This window comes from Petaurus breviceps, unplaced genomic scaffold, assembly GCF_028583685.1.
Source record: "Petaurus breviceps papuanus isolate PSGF00001 unplaced genomic scaffold, PetGlider_PUasm1.0 38, whole genome shotgun sequence".
In the NCBI taxonomy this organism is placed as follows: domain Eukaryota; kingdom Metazoa; phylum Chordata; class Mammalia; order Diprotodontia; family Petauridae; genus Petaurus; species Petaurus breviceps.
In genome coordinates, this window is record NW_027186304.1 from 20,193,938 (window position 1) to 20,214,439 (window position 20,502).

General features: G+C 38.7%; 2 protein-coding genes across 7 annotated transcripts in view; one reads left to right on the forward strand and one right to left on the reverse strand.

The window, feature by feature from the left end:
* MPPE1 (metallophosphoesterase 1) overlaps positions 1-11,549 on the forward strand; it is a 21,432-nt gene extending 9,883 nt beyond the window's left edge. For both annotated transcript variants that reach the window (XM_069099624.1, XM_069099623.1), the window contains exons 4-11: positions 879-987; positions 2,942-3,045; positions 4,065-4,139; positions 7,014-7,122; positions 7,280-7,351; positions 7,449-7,571; positions 8,295-8,435; positions 9,661-11,549. In XM_069099624.1, the coding sequence (XP_068955725.1) occupies positions 879-987; positions 2,942-3,045; positions 4,065-4,139; positions 7,014-7,122; positions 7,280-7,351; positions 7,449-7,571; positions 8,295-8,435; positions 9,661-9,849 (922 nt within the window). In that variant the 3' untranslated portion in view covers positions 9,850-11,549. The remainder of the gene's footprint in view (positions 1-878; positions 988-2,941; positions 3,046-4,064; positions 4,140-7,013; positions 7,123-7,279; positions 7,352-7,448; positions 7,572-8,294; positions 8,436-9,660) is intronic.
* The window catches only part of GNAL (G protein subunit alpha L), a 529,947-nt gene continuing 517,870 nt past the window's right edge, over positions 8,426-20,502 (reverse strand). For all 5 annotated transcript variants that reach the window (XM_069099618.1, XM_069099621.1, XM_069099619.1 and 2 more), the window contains 2 exons: positions 16,496-16,563; positions 8,426-13,104 (listed from right to left, as the gene is read on the reverse strand). In XM_069099618.1, coding sequence (XP_068955719.1) covers positions 12,958-13,104; positions 16,496-16,563 — 215 coding nt within the window. In that variant the 3' untranslated portion in view covers positions 8,426-12,957. The remainder of the gene's footprint in view (positions 13,105-16,495; positions 16,564-20,502) is intronic.

Sequence of the window (20,502 nt, forward strand, 5' to 3'; positions counted from 1 at the left end):
CTCTGCCATTTTTCCCTTGGGTGTGGAAGACCTGAAGACAAGAAATACTAAAAACCACGAGCTTTGAGAGGCACCGTGATTGAAATAGCAATTCATACTTGGTTCTGTGTGGTAGCTAGAAAGAGCAATCACCTGCCTGTGCTGGTATTCAAAGGGCCAATGTGCCCTGTCCAAAAGAGTTTCTCTTGCTGGCATACCATGAGATCTGAGTTTGCACCTTACTGTTGCAAAACAGGTTAGGCATATAAGAGCATGCTTTAGAATTAGAGGAACTTGGGGAGACTACAGAGGGTTTCAAGAGATGTGAAAAATAATATTGGCTAAGTCCTTTGAGAGACAGTGAAGTTTTACGCCCCGAGTGCCTTTTTTTTCTTAAGTATCTGACATCTGTAGGATTTGGTTTCTTGATAATTTCTTCACCATCTCCTCATTATTTTTGTCCAGTTAGATCAAAGGAAGGCCTCGTTAGTGAGAACAGATTGTGACAGAGACTAGATGATAACGATCTAAAAAAGGCATTCTCTGAAGCTGAATTAACTTCCATCAGATGACTAGGGTAATAGGGTACTATGCAGTAAGTTTTGCTTCAGTGGACAGTGTGGTATGTGAACATCACAGAGAGGTCAGGACTTAGGGTGAAGAGGTTGTGCAAGTTAAGAACTTCTAAGGTGGTTTTAATTCTCTCCCTAGTTCTGATGAGATGCACCAAGTTCTCAACCTTTTCCTTCTTCCTTTTGAAGTGGGAAGTAGTTGATGGGGAGGGTAGAGGTGTAATTAGATTGTTCCAGTTTCCTTCCATCGTCCCTCCCTAGATCTCTAATTCAGGATTTACTTATAAATACCTAGAAAATGGGCTAACGATTTTTCCCCTCTCAAAGGGAGTGGCAAATGGAAAGGGCCTTTCAAACAGCCCTATGGTTACTACAACCAGAGATTGCCTTTATTCTGGGGGATGTCTTTGATGAAGGCAAGTGGAGCTCCCCTGAGGTAAGACATACAGCTCAACTTTTTGTTGTTAAATGACCTATGTGAAAAGATATCTTGAAGATTCTTAGGACTTGGATTTAATGCTAATCTGCTTGGGTGGGATTGGTTAGTCCCTACCGATTTTTAAATTTGGGGTGCATGAGTTACCAGGAGTTTACATAGTTTCTATGTCAGGAGACAGTTCCTCAAGATAAATGTCACTACCACTATGATGAGGCTGTCAGTGCACATGGTGAAATGTGCATTCTATTTCAGACTATTTTACATAACCAATTAATCAAATAAACTGCACTTAGAAAAGTAGCTTCCCTAGTCTTATCTCTGGTTAATCTTTTATTTTTCCAAACCAGAAGGACAATACAGTGAAGATTTGAGGTTCCTTTAATCACTCCATAGGATCCTTCCCCCAGGAAAAATCTGTAGCAGGACCAGAGTAACCTAGAGTTTTTCACTTACTGAGTCTGATTGTTCTCACACTGGGCACATTTTGCTAATGACTTTTTGTAGTAACTGTTAAAATGATTCCTGCACCTTGGTTAAAGAGAAGCATTGTGTACTAATGGTCCCACTTTCACCTCACCTCACCTCACCTTTCATCCAGTAAATTTTACGAGTGCTCTGGTATTTCTGACTGAGCAGCAAGGAGCTGACCTACTAGTAGCTCAGGTGTAATGTGTTGGAAGAACTTTAAAATTCAGATTGTGGCCCTTTAACTCTCCCTAAGAAGTTTAACCACATTTTAGAAGGATCCATTGTAAAAGGGGATAAAAGATGTATGCTGATGCACGTAAAGGTGCTGCTTTCCTAGCTTCAGGGAATTCTTACAAAACATACTTTGGTAAAGTGGGTTAAAAAAAACCCAAAAAACCAGGGGCAGCTAGGTGGCGCAGTGAATAGAGCACTGGCCCTGCAGTCAGGAGGACCTGAGTTCAAATCCAGCCTCAGACACTTAACACTTACACACACACACACACACACACACACGTCATGTGACCTTGGGCAAGTCACTTAACCCCAATTGCCCTACCTTCTTCCCTCCCCACCAAAAAAGGAAAAAAAAAAACAAACCAGTTAAGAACCATCTCATTTGAAAATCATCACCAAGAATCAATTTTATTTTCTTATAGTGGGTCACCTTAAAATGAAGTTGCCAGTCAGCCTGGAAAAGTATATTGCCTTTTTGGAGGGGGGAAAACAGGGCAATTGGGGTTAAGTGGCTTGCCCAAGGTCACACAGCTGGTAAGTGTTAAATGTCTGAGGTCAAATTTGAATTCAGGTCCTCCTGACTCCAGGGCTGGTGCTCTATTCACTGAGCCACCTAGAGTGTATTGTCTTTGCTAAGAAGTTTGTCCAGATTATTTTTTTTCCTTAGACTCAAGGAAAAAAAAAAGAACTCTATACACTTCTCAAAACTCCTGCATGATTCAGTATCCAGACTTATTATTAGAATGATTTTGAAATGATTTTCATTTGCCCCTTAATCTTCAACTTGCATTTCACTTCTGACTTCTCTTGCTTCTCCTTTCTACAATTACACACAAAATAAATTCTAATGCTTCATGGAAAAAGATGTTCTATTTATTCTGGCCCAGTCATGGAGGGAGAAATCACTGAACATATTCTGAGAGCTTGTTCTTAACAAGGCATTTACAGCATTAATTAATGTTTTATGAGATACCTTTCAGAATTAAACCTTATTTTTTTTGGTTGGGGCAGGGGAACTGCTACTTAACATTAAAAAAATGCTACAGAGGGACACCTTTTCATTAAGAATCAGTGATTGGTGAAATAAGCTGTTAGTCAAGAATTTTGGAAAGAGGTACATTAGAAAAAGTCAAACTCCAGGGCTCTGAGTTTTAAATTAGACTGCTTTGGGACTGATTTGTCCTTGCATATCAGGATCATATTTCTTAGCCTAATGCAATTTAGTGGGTCTTTTTACTTCTCCCCTCAGGCTTGGGCTGCTGATGTGGAAAGGTTCCAAAGAGTGTTCCGACATCCATCTCACACACAACTTGTAGTGGTTGCTGGCAACCATGATATCGGGTTTCATTATGAGTAAGTACTCATGGTATTGGTGTGCCACGATGGGCAGGAAATTTGAGAGGGCAATGTGTAACTATTGTATTAAAAGTTTCATTTGTGCTACATAGAAAAAGTTCTCATTTTTTTTAAAGGAAAAAATAAGGAGGTTACATATTGCTGGTTAACATTATTTCAAATGTATATTTATTAGCAATGCAATTTTTTCCTGGAATGACATGAAATAATTTAGATGAAAATACTTTGACAAGTGCCAGATAGCGGCCTTGTGATGCTGTGATCCTCACTGTACAATTTTTATCAGAATCTTTCTGTAGTATTGTGTGGAGAGGAGGGTAATCCTGATGGTGTTAAAGACCTAAAGACCACACCACATGAGGAATGAATGATGGAAATGAGAACGTTTTCTTTGGAGAAGAGAGAATTTAGGGAGAACCAAATCAAGCTCAAGTACTTGAAGGATTTTCCTATAGAAGATAGATTAGACTTTTCTTGCTTGACCACAAAAGGCAGAACTAGAAACATTGCTGCAGACATTCCTTCTATTCCATGCAAAAACTTTATTTTCAAATAAGAACAACTGTTAAATGGAATGGTTGGGGTGGCTAGGTGGCACAGGGAATAGAGCACCAGCCTATTCAGTTCAGTCAGGAGGACCTGAGTTCAAATCTAGACTCAGACGCTTAACACTTACTAGCTGTGTGACCTTAGGCAAGTCACTTAACCCCAATTGCCCTGCCTTCCCCCCTCTAAAGAGCAAAGAAAAGAAAAGAAATGGTTGAATTGAATGTCTTCAAAGGGGGGCTGGTTTGATAACCACTTGGTAGAAATGTTGCATTGGGGTTTTTTTAAAAGGGGGGGGGGGGGGGAGGGAGAGGTTGGCCTAGAGATCCTCTGAGGTCCTTTATGCCTTCAGAATCCTATAGAAATGTAATCTCTCAGCGTTTCCTATATAGCATTGAGATTTTACGATGTTCTTCTATGGCTAGCTGATAAAATGTACCTTTTTTTTTTTTTAAACCAACTGAATACAGGATGAACACTTATAAACTACAACGATTTAAGAAGGTTTTTGACTTTGGGGAACTTTTTCCTATAAAAGGGATTAAGTAAGTATTATGCTACAAATACTTATCAAGTTCTTTATTTTCTAAAAATTCAATTTTCCTTGTAAGATTTGGTATACTTAGTACCTAGCACAGTAGGGTTAGGTAAGGTTGTAGTAAATGTTGCTTGATACTGGGTCAGATCTGTGGGTAATCCAGCCTTGTTTTGTCTCTGGTGGGAAGGGTCATGATGCTGCAGTAGCGGTCCACTATGTATAGTAACATTTCCTCTATTTGTTTTTAATTTATCATCTCCTTATTTCAAGTGACATTTCACTAGGTGTAGTATCCTGGGACTTGGTGGCCAACTCTGTGCATTTATACATATGGATGATTTTATACATCTGGATCATATATCCCTTTTAGAAACAGCTAGGTGGTGCAGAAAGAAAGCTCATATTTAGGAATATCTGAATTCAAACCCCATCTCAAATATTTAATTTGTTGTGTGATCCTGGGCAAATTACTTAATCTCTGTAAGTCTCAGTTTCCTGATCCATAAGATGGGGATAATAACAACACCCATCTTAGGGTTTTTGTGAGGATTAGTGAGATAACATAAAATACTTTGTAAACCTTAAAGGTCTATATGTATGCTTCTATTTTCATTAATTATCACAATGATAGTTTATATCCACATAGGGTGATTTCCCTTCTCCTTCAGGTTTTATTATTCTTTTCTGGACCTTTCTGAGCTCCATTATATTTTTTTGACTTGCACTGAACAGAAGTGCATACAGTATTCTAAATGTAGATACATCACAGGTTTCCACAATTGTAAGAAAAAATTTTCCATTTTAATATGTTCCTTCATTATGCCCAGAAATTGGTTAGGTTTTTATTTGATTACATTTTTCCTGCAGTAGCACATTGGGGCCTGAAACTATGGAATAGTCAACTGTGACCCCCAGGTCCTTTTTCTTAGTTGAAACAGACAATTTATAACCCATTTATAACCCGTGTTATGTACGATTTGGGTTATTTTCCCCCCACATGACTCTGTGAGACTTCTTGTTAAATAGTCATCAGTTCTCAAATACTTTCATGGTGTCAGCCAGCTCTTTACTACTAACATGTGGACTTTGTTGTTGTTCAGTTGCGTCTGACTCTGTGAACCCTTTTGGGGTTCTATTGGCAAAGATACTAGAGTGGCTTGCCATTCCTTCCCCATCTCATTTTATAGATGAGAAAACTGAGGCAAATAGGATTAAGTGATTTGCCCGGGGTCACACTGCTAGTATGTGTCTGAGATCACATCTGAACTCGGGTTTTCATGATTGCAGGCCTCATGCTCTCTCCACTGAGCGTTCTAGACTCTCTGCAGACTAGTTATAATTTTAGTCTTTTCCCTCCTAACTGTCCAGTGTGTATCTAGGCCTTCTCCCACTGCCTAGATGGTGTATGATTGTGGAACTCAAGCTAATTTTAGTATGAGTCTAAGAAAAATCCTAATTAGGAAGGCAGATCTGTTACAAAAATTCTATGTCTAATTTTTCAATTATCCATTGATTCACTAGTCTTCTATGTTAATACGCATAGTTGAGCACTGACTGTATTTTACTTTAGAAAATAGCTTAAGAGAGTAAAATAAATTCCAAGATGTCTGAATTCTGATGATGAGCAGCACATGAAAGAGATTAATTCTATTCAGTATCAATAATCTACATGCCATCGTAACTGACACAAAGTCACTTCTTTCCTTCACTGCTTAGGCCAAAACAAGAACTCCATATTGTCGCTATTACAACTACTTTGTTATGTAGTTTTCATATAGTGCATCTCTCAAGAATAGACCTTTATTTTTCCTGAGGAGAAAGCACTTAATAGGGGTAAAACTCCATTATACTAAACTTCTAGGAATTATTACAAATCTTTTATATTGGGATTTCATTGTATTCATAATGGGGATATTTAAGTCACTTGCTGGGACTTAGAAATCTTTCCAGTGGGGAGATTTTGATTCATCATGCTTTCCTTAATGGTGATTAATGTGTAACTGTGGGTGGATATGTTGTATTTACAATAAAATGTAAACTCCTTGAGATCAGGGACTGGATCCTTTTTATAGTTGAATTCTCTGTCTAGCAGAGTGTCCAGTATATAGCAAGTCCTTAATAAATGCTTGCTGATTGATAGATTCAGGGCATTGTGAGCTCAAAGAGAATATTTTCATGTAGTTCCTTTGTGGAGTAACCACTAAAATATGAACTGAATTTTGTTTTATTTTGTTTTTCTATTTATAGTGAATTATCCAGCTTGAGTTTGATCTTCCATTTCCTTTGTCTTTTGAATTTCTAATGCTTCCTTGAAGGGATTCTTTTTCAAAATGGCAAATAAAGGAAAGAAAAGGTTAAAAAAAAAAACCCAAAACATTTTCAAAAGGCTGTGTATTGTGGAAAGAATACTGGGTGGAAAGTCAGAGAACCTGGGTTCAAATATTGTCCCTGATGCTTCTTACCTTCGTGACCTTGGGCAAGTTACTTTACTCTCCTGGCCTTCAGTTTCTTTAGTTGTAAAATGAGAGTCAGACCTCCATGATCTCTGAGATACCTTCTAGTTCTAAATCTCTCATACAACAAAGTATATATAATATTAACACAGAAAGAAAAGAAACTGTTTTGTCCTGGCAGGAATCATTATCATTCCTAATTAACCTTTTTTTTCAGTGAAAGAACATTATGTGGCCTTTTGCTAGCATAAGTATTCCTCTTTTTTTCCTAATAAAACATCCTTCACATGTATTATACTAACTTTTCTGAGTCCTGTGCTTGCTGTTTCTTTCATTATGAAAATTCTGTGAGTGGTGATTTTATCAAAAAAGTACTAAAAATTTTGGGGAAAATTCTGAAAATATCGTTTCCTTCTTAACCATTTCAGTTTTGTGATGGTGAACAGTGTGGCAATGGAGGGAGATGGCTGTACTATTTGCTCTTCAATGGAAGCCAAACTCATTAAACTATCTCAGCTACTGAATTGCTCCAGAGAGGTAACGGTCCATGATAATATCACAGTAATCCTATGTACCCCCCTCCCCCCTCATTGCGGTAGCTTTTTCTCCATCCTAACAGAGTAGGCTTGTTCTTCTTAACCACAACACTGCCCGACCACTGGTGTGATTATTATTATTATTTTTTAACCATTAGGAGAAGTACCAATCCAGCCCAAAGTGTCGTGATGTTCAAAAGCTTTCAGCATCAGCTCCTATCCTTCTCCAGGTAAGAAGAATGGGACAGCCTGGCATTTCTTTATGTGTGTATATCAGCTGTAAAAAGGTTCCTTAAGGTTATATCTGGCTCTTTGATTTTTGGACAGCATTTTCCTCTGTACCGCCGAAGTGATGCTAATTGTATTGGGGAAGATTCTGCTCCTCCAGAGAAAAAGAACATCGTATTTGAAGAGAGATATGATGTCCTTTCTAAAGAGGCTTCCCAAAAGGTTTGATAAGTGACTATAGGGATACTCAGTGTCACACAAACTTTGCTATGTTTCTTTTTTTAAAGAACAGTGTAAGGGGTGGCTAGGTGGCATAGTAAGTAGAGTGCCGGCCCCGGAGTCAGGGGGACCTGGGATCGGTTCTGACCTCAGACACTTAACACCCACACACACAAAACTGGACGTGTAACCTTGAGCAAGTTACTTAACCCCAATTGCTTAAAAAAAACAAAAGAACAGTGTAACTTCTTAGTATTAAGTGGATTTCAGTGGCAGTTCCACTCTTTTTGCAGACCGAAAGGTAGACTTCTGGCATTTTGTCAGAGTTTTCATTCATCACACAGTAATCCATCTTTTCCATAATGGAACTGATTAAATTGATATAATATTAATATTAAGTCATACATATTACTCAATCTTCCTCTCATAAAGACTTTGCAGTACATAAGCTCCTTTTGGCAGACCTAAAAAGAATCTCCTGAGAATGAATATGTTTTGTACACAGAAATATATGACCAGGGCCAGAGGCCTAAGTTTTCTCTAAAGGACACTGAAAAATATGATATAGTATGAAATCTTTTCCTATGAAATAAGACATTTCATTTAATGACATTTTATGCAAAATTCTGTAGTGCCAATGAATTAAAACTGAAGCTATCCCATCTCGAGGTGGCCTCACCAGTATTCTGAACTACTAGGTGATGTTTTGTTTTCTCCTTAATACAGCTTCTGTGGTGGTTCCAGCCTCGCTTGATTCTGAGTGGTCATACTCACAGTGCCTGTGAAGTGCTACATGATGGAAAAATCCCTGAGATCAGCGTTCCATCTTTCAGCTGGAGAAACAGAGACAATCCTAGTTTCATTATGGTAAAGTTAAAGTTTATTTTTGTCTGACAGCTTTCATAAATATTCAAATCAACATGGGTAATCAGCTATTTAACTGTTGCTACCTGTAAAAAATATACAAAAACCATGAACTCCCCCAGCACACTTCATGTAGTACACTGCACCCCCTTTATAAGCTTATCTCTGGGAGCCAAACCAGTTGACATCGTTCAGAGGGTAACTTCAGTGAAGTTGAATTTGTTTGTATGTGGGGAGTGAGTAGAGGGAGTCTTTAGCAAAGTGGCATGATTATTTTTTGAAGAGGGTGCAGTGTAATATTTTTTTTAAGACGGCATTGAGAACAGCAGAGAGACTATTTCTCCTGGTTGATTTCATCCACTGGAAAAAAAGGATAATTTCTTCATCACTCATTCCTGGCCATCTCATCCATTTGCTTTCCAAATTGGTGCATTTGCCACTGCTGGGGATGGGAAGGGCTGTCGCTTTTCCATGCTGACATGTATGCCACTGCCCAGGGCTTTAACATCAATGGCCACCTGAAACTGAGCTTCTCACGCCAAGGTTGTGTTCCGGCAGCCAGTTCCAATGCACAATATACATTGTTTATACTTAATAGTGAGATGGGGAAATGTCCTGTTTCCAAGTTCAAAGTACACAAACTTAAAAAAAAAAGGTGTTTGTTGTTTAGCAAAAATGCCTACAAGGAAAATTCCTTTGATTACCCCAGAACATGAATTTCTAAGTAAACAGATTTATTTTAGTGTCTTGTGGCATGAGAAAACAAAACCTTCTTATTCACTCTCTCAGTGATGCTCTTTGGTCTCAGCTCTCTAGTCCAAGTCTTTCCATGTACCTCTCTGAATTCCTGGTGTGCCCTCTTTAATTTGTTTTTTAATTTGAAGCCTAGCATATTAGGAAGTTGTCTTAATAACAAAATTAGCTTCCCATGTCAGTATCCACTTGGGGGCTCCTGTCTTGAATTTCCCTTTCTTGGCTAGTACCAGGGGAATCTCGTACAAGACAAAAGACAGCACACGTCGCCTCCGGCTAACTTTGTCTCTCCAGAGGGGAATGCCTTTGGTGTGCTGCTGTGTCTGCCCAAGACAGGAGCAGTCAAGAAATGACCCAAGTAGTTTGCTAGCTCTACTGTTCTTCCCAAATTAGAACAGCTGTAGTCAGATGACTTTATCTTGTATTCTAACGACAGCATGACTGTTTCTTGTGTTGTTTTGTTTTGTTTTTCTAGGGCAGCATAACATCAGTAGATTATTCCCTCTCCAAATGTTTCCTTCCACTTGAGCATACAGTGCTGACTATCTACTGCACAGCAGGTATTCTGGTGGTTTTGTTAATATTAACTCGCTGTCAGCCTGTGAAACACCACCGTTTCTTTTCAAGTCGTTTCATTCGGTTGATACGTGATCAGAAAGCATAAGGCAAGGTGAAGAGCAGGACATTTCTGCATTTAGTAACAAATACCAAAGCGGGAAACAACTGAACTTCAGGCTGTATTCATGTCAGAGCATGACTTCACGGGATGAATCCAAATGCAGGTCATCCACTTTTATGCACATCATAGAAATTCTAAACAATTGATATGAATTACTACAGGATAAATAGTTGATTGAAATGTTTCATGCTGTAAAAAAAAAGTAACAAGTATCCTACAACAAATTGAACTGTTTTCTTGCTATATAATTTTTATCAAATATATGTATACTCAGATTGTATCTGTACAACATGTAAGTCCTATTAGCCTCATAACTTGCATGCACTACAAACTCCTATCTTCCACGGATGGAACTTGCAACCCAGAAACACACTGGCAGTAGTGTATGTACATATCAGTGGGTGTGGCTTCTGTTCTAATATGACATTTCCCTCAGATTCCTAAATTTTATAAAGCTGTACATCTAGAAGGGGGAAGCAGATTCTCCTTTAGATACTATGAGAGCAGGAAAATATCGTTTGTTTGGTAGAATTCTACTTTTCTCTGCTGAAACAGGGTTATTATTATTAGTAGTATTATTTAAATAGGTATAATTAGTTCTCTACTAGACAATCTTTAAACCCTTCTAGTGGTCAAAAAAGACACTTCTGAAAACTGGAAAAAAATGGCCTATTTTTTAAAAAGGTAAGTTGATGTGTTTTTCATTTTGAGCCAGAAATAAATTTTTTTAAAGCAGCCTGGATTTTTCTTTGATTATCATTATAAACAGGCAACCTTGTACTACAGTGTTCAAGGAATCTTTAAGAGAGGCAAATATTGTATATACGTCACAGTATAGATGTTCGTTTTATTTGGGAAATTACTCCCCTCTCCAGTTTTTCCATGTTTTTAGTTTCTTGAAAGACATCTAGAACACAGCTGCCTGTCCTCTCCCTTTCTTGGAAGTGTGAGGGGGTCTGGACGTAGGTTTTGCTTTTTCATCTATTGGTCTGACCAAATGATCTTAGGAAACAGAAGGGTTAATATAATGCCGATGGGAGAAAACTCAGGAGGATGCAAGAGAGGCTATTATATGTCATAAAATTAGTTTTAAATGAAGAAATAGGAGCGTTTACTGACATTTAATTTTAGGGCAAAGGAGAGTGTTGGTTTTAAAAAATATATTATAAAAACCTGATTTATGGGGTGAGTCTTAAAATTCTAAACAAAGGATGGAGACAGTCCAAGTACTGGTAAAGAAAATTGATGAAGTAATGTAGGCTAACACTTGTCTAGGTTTCTGTTATTGCAACTGTAATTTTCGACATTTGTACAGGTTATTTCAGACACAGGAAAAGTATATACTCACACAGACAAAACACCCGTGTATAAAATATAAAGCAGTGTTATAGTTACTAAAAAGGACATGCCTTATTGCTACAACAATTCTTGCTTTTTATATAATGTACTGTACCATAACTTGTTTTGAGAATGTCATTTGCATAAATTATTCAAGTTTGAGAAATATTCACACATTTTGATCCTACAATATTTAAAATAAAACAATTTTCTAATGTGTCTCTTTATTAAAAGAGAAATAAAAATGTCATCTTGCAATTTTCTTAGGTTAGACATGGGTTTACACCTTTTAAAATATTCTGTTCTTGTATTTACTTGCACAATAAAATCTGTTGTTGTTACAAAGATTTAAGAGCTTCTCTGAGGGTGCTCTACATGTTCACAATCTGCTGTATGATTGTGAAAGTATCAGTAACCAAAGAATTATGAAATATAGTCTAGAGAGGAAAAAAATATTCTTGGTTCCTCCCATTGAGAGACAACACCTGGTTACAATTTGGACCCGAATGAATTCGATATTTCAAAGCTGAGTCTCCCAAAAGGAAAAGCATGTTGCTGCAATAGCTTCTCACTGGGTAAGACCTTATTCATAAAGGTGTAAGTGGTTAATTTGCATAATTTATATAATTTTTTTTTTTACTAAAGTGTATTTCACTTGTTTTAAATATAAACCAGAAAACCCCTAAATTCTACAGATAAAGTTCCTACCTCCAGTCATGGCTGCAGGTAAGGCTGACATCAAGCTGTACAGCGCAATCAAAAACATACTTACATCTTAGCTCAGTTTACAGGTACAGCCATAATCAAGGCACAAAGATCTTCTACAAGTATTTTCTTCAATAAAGTTGTACAAAATAATATTACATTTTACAGTCTGTACAATATAATAAACCAGCAGTAAAACAAAAAATATATAGCGAGAGGGGAGGACCGGTGTCCCAGAATGACCTAAGCTAAAAGGATCATTTGTGGACAAAACAAAAAGCGGCTGAGGGTAGGGAGGAGTAGATTTTCTGCCTTGACGCAGTAGCCTAGAAGTAGCTTTTAATTCCAAAGTCTGAGGTGTGTAGGGACACTGCTATGAAATCCCAGAACTGCTTATCTTCTCCATGCCTCTCAGGCTCTACTCTATGACCTGTGCCGCTAACCGGCTCACAAGAGGAGGCCCCTTTATCAGTTAACCTGCAACTCAACGCTAAAAACTGTGATAGAATAATAAATATCATAGTGCTGCTACATTGTGTGTATGCTTTCTCAACAGTATTTAATAACCTGATACAAAGTGCATTATTCTTTTCACCTATCAAGTACTCTTCAGTGTCATGTTAAAAAAAAAAGGACCCCTAACATGCAGAGGTTTGACTGTAGTGCCACCTGATAAGAGTCATCAGTTTATGTTGACATAACCTACTGGAAAAATTTAGTAGGCTATGTTTGAAAATTTAAAAAAAAATCCTAGGGGAAAATGGAGGTAGCCGAAGGCTTAATGGAATGACAAAGGAGTGGCGTACTGAAGGGGAACCTGGACCTAGTCCCAAAGAAGCAGGAAGAATAAAAGAAAAACTCACTCTAAATGAACACCAGGGTGCGGGAGAGAAGGGACTAAATAACCAAAGTAAACAAACCCAGAGGCGAACAGGTACCCTAGAGTATATTCTTCCATCCTGTGTTGGGTAGGACAGAGAAAGAGAGAGAGCGCGCGCGAAAGAGAAAGGAGCAGGTAATTGAAAACCACAGGCTCCATGGTGACCCGAATCACAAGAGTTCATACTGCTTAAGGTGCATCCTCTGAATGATGTCTCGACAGTCATTGAACACTCTGCGGATGTTCTCAGTGTCCACTGCACATGTAAAGTGAGGGTAGCAGTAATGCTTGCCATCGCCAGTTGCCGTGCTTATCCTCTGCAAAACAAGAGTTGCCATGTAAGACTGTGTTCTTTATACTTAGGAAATTCATGTCTGTCACGATCCGTACTTCCAACTGGGCTTTCCCCTGCACTTTTGTTTCTTCCAAACCAGATTAGTATTTAATCTATTTTTGGAGAACACAACTTAAAACAGAACTCTGGCCTTAGACTCTAGGCTGCTGTTTCTTAAAAGCATTGTTACCTCCAAAGGAGAGGTGCTGACCAGGTCACACCTGGTCAAGTCTCTCCCACAGTCAGTGCAATGGATATTGAACTGAACTGAGGGAGGGAACATAGGGAATCCTTTTTGTACTGGATACATAATTGCTTCTGTGACACTCCTGTCCCAAGTTAACAGTGATTTTCACATTGAGCACACACAACTGACACTGATTAAAACATTTTATGAAGTGTTTTTTCCCTAATAACCCTATGATGTGTTAACATTTCCCGTTGATGGATAAGGAACCTGAAGGTAAAGAAAAAACTGAGGGACTTACCCATGGTCAAAGAGCTAACAAGTACTGGAACCATGACTTAAAAACAACTTTTCTGGCTGAATTTGATGCTCTTTTCATTACAGTAGTCTGCTCATGTAGGCAAGTGTCAAATATTATTAATGATCACATAGCAATTATATTTATTATTAAGGAGTTTCAATTATTCAACAAGAATTTGTTAACCTGTGTGCTCAATATTGTGCTAGGGATAAGGAAGAGAGAGGGATGTGTGAGGGGTATAGATGTCTATATGTGTGTGTATATGTATATGTGTGTATATACATAGAACATACACACACTATATATATTCTTCCCTTAAAGAATTCACTCACGTCTGGGAAAGAGACATATATACAAGAAACAGCTAGGAGCAATGTAAGTGAAAGTCTGAGGATCCTGCAGTAAAGAAATTGCAGGAGAGAACTTCCCTAGGACATCATCCTGGAGATATGTTGTTTATTATTATGATGAAATACAGATATTGATGATAATATTGGTTTGGGTAAAAAGTTTAATTCAACAATTTTAAGTGCTTAAAATGTCTTTCATTTTTTTTAAAGTGCACATGATATGGTAGTATCTATAGGGAAAAAAACCCAATCATGCCTTTCCAGATTTCCTTTTGTTCGAGGAGAGCTGTAGCATTATATCAAGAATATTTGCATGCATCTCAAACCATGAGTTAAACTGATGCTAACTGTCCAAATGTATAAGATGGGACATCCTTTTTTTTTTTTTTTTGCCTTTTGGAGGGCAATTGGGGTTAAGTAACTTGCCCAAGGTTACATGGCTAGTTTTTTTTTTTTTTGTGTGTGGGTGTTAAGTGTCTGAGGCCGGAACCGAACTCAGGTCCTCCCGACTCTGGGGCCAGTGCTTTACTCACTGCGCCACCTATCTGCCCCAAATCCAAATTCTTTTTTTTTTTTTTTAAGCAATCGGGGTTAAGTAACTTGCTCAAGGTTACACGGCCAGGTGTTTCTGGGTGGGTGCTAAGTGTCTGAGCCTGGATTCGATCCCCAGGTCATCCCAACACTGGGGCTGGTGCTCTTACTCGCTGAGCCACCTGGCCGCCCCTGGGACATCCTTTTTCATGTCTAGGCAGATAAAAGAGAAAAATAGAAACTGCTGGCTGACTGAAATCACTGGCTGTTCCCTGAGTATCATCAATACCATCAAAATAGGACTGTAGTTGTTTCCCAACTGTGGTAAAAGAAATGAAAATCAAATGTAGGCCTGTGATACAAGCTGGAAACATGTTCCCCCCCCCCCCCCCCGCCCCATGCTAATGTTCTGGGAATGGTTTTTGACTGGTGATATCTCCTATTTTCATTTATGCACAGGTACAAAGTATAATCCTATTTTTTGCTTGGGAGCAAATTTCCAACCTTGGGAGCAAAATCCAATCTCACTGCTACTCAGAGGTTTGGAAGGACTCGTAACCCCTTCTGTTCCCACTGTCCCTCCATTCCCTCTGCGTTTTCTGGACCATACCTTTGTTTCTGCCCAGTCTATCAGGTTTTCTAGCATAACCTGACAGCTTCCGAAGTTGGAAGCTGCTGGTTTTCATGTCACATAACTTTCCTAGACTACCAAGTTGGTCCCATTATAGAAATGAAGAGTTAGCATTTACCAAATCAATTCCATTCATTCCAGATGTCAAAATTCTTCATGTTGAATCACTGTATTCAAAGGGACATCTGCATGAGGCTTGATTATTTAGTAACATGATCAAGGCATAAGAGGGCAGGGGCAAGGCATACTTCTGGGTCAGGGAATAGTGCATTTTCTAATTGCTAATTTTAATCCCGACCAGCATGCAAGAGGATTCATTCATTCTTGAAAATGAGGTGATTGAAATCCCTTAACTATTTGTAAATATCTTCCTCTAATAGTACTCCAGTGCTTCATGAGGGCCTGAAGGTGACGCTGGATTCTTAAAGGCTTTGCCAGTAGAACACAAGCTCTGGCATGGCCTATGAAGATTGGGTGTAGGGGCAGATTAAATATTTGTTATCCATGGCAACTTAAAATATAAAGAGTATTTATACTGTAGTATAAATTGATGGAATGAAGGAACCTTGAAATACTGAAGTACATTTCTTTCTAACTCAACAAAGAGTTTAAGATAAAGCTCCTGAAAAGAAAGAGACTGGGAGGTTGCACAGGGCTATGTTGAGGGAGTATAGAAGAGGAGAGAATAGAAATAGATTCTAGCAGAAAACTGCCTAGACGACTTGGTTTGTCACAGAAAGGCATTCGTGAGACTGAAGAGTGCACTGCTAGAGATGCCTGGCCACACAAGCCTCTACCTACAATGGGACCCTCCAGGTTGAGTTCAGTTTCCTATTTCTGCAGATCCTTAGAGAGCCATAGTTTTGGTGGTGTTGGGGCATGTTTTGGTATTTGCTGATTGGTCTTAAGTTGACCAAAATTCATTCATAGCCAGTTACCTATATAGAGTTCAGCACATTGTAGTTCATTTTTTTTTTTTTGGAGGGTGGAAGGTAGGGCAATTAGGGTTGAGTGACTTGCACGAGGTCACATGTCTAGTTTTTATGTTAAGTGTCAGGTCGGATTTGAATTCAGCTCCTCCTGATTCTAGGGCGATGCTCTACTCACTGCACCACCTAGCTGCCCTGTAGTTCATTTTTTTTTATAGGACACATTTGAGCTTGAACTAACTGACTTATACAGTGGTTTTTGGCTTATTAGTGTTTTCGAATATGTACATAATAGCACTTTGTGGATCTAAAATGTAGCCCAGTGATAGCAAGTCATAACATAGGAGGATACCTGAAAATGCAGTCTGAAAAACGTGTGGTTGGAGTCACTCAATGATAGTACCACAGAGGACAAAACACTTATAAAGTTTAAAAAATTACTCACTAAAAATTCATCCCGGATAAAGAACTTGGCCCTCGTAACTTTGGGATCTTCACCTGCATCAGGTGTTGCTGTGGAATTAAACATACAAATGTACTCAGGTAAATTTAAATATAAAGCACCACTTTTATAGAAAAGGAAATGAAACTCAGTGCATGGAACCATGCAGCATAAAAGGCTTTATAAAAGACACAAGAACTCACATATACTTCATGCTTTAAGGTACAAAGCACCTTCCTCACAGCAATATGTGTAGGTAGGTATACAAATATTTTTTTTTCTTCATTTCACAGATGAGGAAACTGAGGCTCAGGGAGACTATATTACTTGCCCAGGGAAACATAGCTGTTAACATTTGGTGCTGGAAAATTTTTAAAAGTTAAATTTTATTTTATTTTTGCAATCAGCAACAGTCTGTCTTCTTACCTATCTCTCACATTGAGAAAAAAAGGAAAACAAAACTCATGTTACATATGTAGTCAAGAAAAAAGAAGTCCAGATTGGTCATGCAAAAAAAAAATCTCTGCACTCAGGGTCTTTCACTTCTTTGTAAAAGGGTGGGTAATGTGTCTCATCATTAGTCTTCTGAAGAGGATGGCGATTATGTTGATCAGAGTTCCTAAGTCTTTCAAAGTTGTTTGTCTTTACAATATAGTTGTGGCTATATAAGCTGATTCATTTCATTCTCCATCAGTTCATTCAAATCTTCCTAGGTTTCTCTGAAACCATCCCCTTTATAATTTCTTTTTTTTTTAATAAGCAATTGGGGTTAAGTAACTTGCTCAAGGTTACACGGCCAGTTATTATTTCTGGGTGTGGTGCCGAGCATCCGAGCCCGGATTTGATCCAGGTCATCCCGACACTGGAGCTGGTGCTCTTACTCGCTGAGCCACCTGGCCGTCCCTAAGCAATTGGGGTTAAGTAACTTGCTCAAGGTTACACGGCCAGGTGTCCTTTATAATTTCTTATTCAACAATATGATTCCATTATATTTATGTACCATAAATCATTTAGCCATTCTTCAATTGATAGGTACCCCCTCAGATTCTAACTCTTTGGTACCTCAAAAAGAGCTCTATTTTTGTACATCCTTAGAGTTTGCTTAAAACTAATCCCTCCTTTTATCTGCTCTCCCTCTAATTTTCCCCTTTCCTCCCATTTCTCTGGTAAGGAAAATGTATTTCTGTACCCGACTCTGTGTGCACACATATCTGTATCTGTATGCATGTATTCATTCTTCCCTCCTTTGACCAGTTCAGATGAGAATGAGGTTCAAGGGTCAGCTGCTCCTCCCTTTCCTCCTTGTTTTTACTGACTTCTACTTGTCTGCTCTGATTGTATGAGATAACCTTTCCTAACCTTCCTTCACCTCCCAGCCATCCTGTGGTGTATTCTTCTTCCACTCAATTTCTGTTCTTTTCAAGACATAACGGAAACACTCCCAGGTCCTTTGTCTGAATAGAGTGCTGGATTTGGACTAAGGAAGACTTGCATCCAAAGTTTACTAGCTGTGTGACCCTGGGCAAGCCACTTAACCTGTTTGCCTCGTTATACTCAGCTATAATATGGGAATAATAATAATAATAATACTCAGTTCCAAGGAGTGTTGTAATTGTAAAGTGAGTGAGATAATTGTAAAGCACTTAGCACAGTGCTTGGCATGTAGTAGGTGCTTACTAAATATGTTCTCCTTCCTTCCTTTCCCTTTGATGATGAAAGCGTTCAGGACACCTATATCATCTTCCCACATTATTCTAATATTCTATAAGCAGTTTATCCTTTAGTCCTGTATGATGTTAGTTCTTGTTTACCTTTTTATGTTTCTCAGCTCCTATGTTTGAACTTCAAAGTTTCTGCACAGCTCTTGTCTTTTCATCAGGAATGTCTGGAAATCTTTGATTTGATTAAATATTCATCCCCCCCTCCTGGGGATTATACTCAGTTTTGTTGGGTAGGATATTTTGGGCTGTAAGTCTATATCCTTTTCCTTCTGAAATATCTGTGCACTTAATGGAGGGCAGATCTGAGCTGGTTTTGTTACTGTTTTATTGGACCACTTAGTGTTATGTCAGAGAAGGCTCACAGGGACAGCTCAGGTTGTCAGTGCTCCCAAGGTAGTCATATCCAGGGGAAAGTCTGATTATTGCTTCCCTGTTCTGAGCTCTGCACTGACCTGACTTGGGGTCTGAGCAAAAGCAGACTGCTGCTGGACTTGATCACTATCAGTAGTGGGTGAGCTCAGCTGCTTCAGGGTGACAGAACCGTAAGCTTCCCTTTGGTCTGGGATTCCTGCCTTGCTTATTCAAGTGGAAACGAGATAGAGCTTTGCTCCTGGGAGTGTATGAGTGGGTGTAGTGGAGGGGGGCGGGGTCAGAGCTTCACTGAGGCTACTTGCTTCTGAACTTTTTCCTCTCTAGAACACCATCGCTGGATTCCTGCCACCCCTGGGCACAGGTGCCCTCTTCAGCCTGCCCTGGCTCTGTGACCTAGAACTGGGTAGTGAGAAAAAGAATTATCAGGTTGCACCTATTCTCACACTTTGCACAAAGTTGCATGGTACCCAGGACTTCCTCTTGCCATGGTGCACAGTCTTTCTCGATGATGAAATGCTTGGTGTAGCCTACTCCTGGTCAGATCCTGTCACCAGTGTCTACAGATCTGTCTGTCTCTCAATCCCCAACCGGGGTAAAAAATGATTTTTTTTTCTTTTTTTTTTTTTTTTTTAGATTTCCCAATAGGATCCATTTTGGTCTATTTTCTTGATTTGTTTGGTGGAGTTTGATGCAAACAACTCTTATCTCCATCATGGGACAAAAAGACTGTTGAAGGGATCAGTCTGTTGTCCCAAATAAAAAAAAGTCCTTCAGGGCTGAGCCACATGTGGCCCGCCAGAAGCTACCACAAAAGAGGCTTTTTTGGGGGGAAGGGGAAGGTGCCACTAAGTTCAACCCCCTCATTTTACAGATGAGGAAACTGAAAGTTGTGAAACGACTTATTCAAAGCCACAAGGGCAGTAAAGACCTGGGTAAGTTCTGATTTCCTGACTCTAATTCCAGGGTTCTCTTTTAATTTTACAATACTGCTGTTCAAGGTTGCAAAGCTAGTAGCAAGTATCCCTTCCAACTCTAGATCTATGTACTCTTTAATCTGTTCTTACTCTCCATTGATAAATAAAAAGAAAATCAGGGCAGTTAGGTTGTGCAGTGCACTGGCCCTGGGGTCTGGAGGACCTGAGTTCAAATTCAGCTTCAGAAACTTAACACTAGCTGTGTGACTTTGGGCAAGTCACTTAACCCCAACTGCCCTGCCTTCCCCTCTCCAAAAAGACAAAAACCAAAGAAACAAACAAAAAAAGAAAATCAAAGAAAACTCAATGATAACCTCTCCAGGAGTTCCTTTCATAAGTCTTTAGTGGAATTGGAACAAATAGAAAGATCAATGGATGTGGCATTACAATGAGCCCCATATTGACTGGTTACTTGCTGTGTGATTATGAGCAAATTATTTAACATTTCTGAGTACAAGTTTCTTCAACTGTAAAACAGAGTTAATAATAATTGTACTTTCATAGACTTGCTGTGAGGAAAATACAACCTATAGAGAGCTGTATAAATGTGAGTTGCTAAGTCTTCTTTGGGTCCCACTTTTCCTGTATAAATGTAGTATTCCTCTAATAACTTTCCAAAATAACACTTTGAATGGGTCCAAGAAATCTTATGTAGATCAAAATTAAACATTCTAAATTGCTGATTAATTCTATGATTCAGAAATAATGTTTATGATATTAGGGTGGCAAAACTGAAGTTAGAGAAGGTACTAAGTTGCTCCAAAGTAGAAATACTAGCAAATGACAGCATATTATGAAATGCCATTTTTCTTTTGTGGTACAGTCTCTAACTATCCACAAAGTAAAAAAATATAAAAGTGGCAGGAAATATAATATATAAAAATAAACATAAACCTAAAAGATTAGAGGGAGGTTAACTTTCCAAAATATAGATCTAAGAATA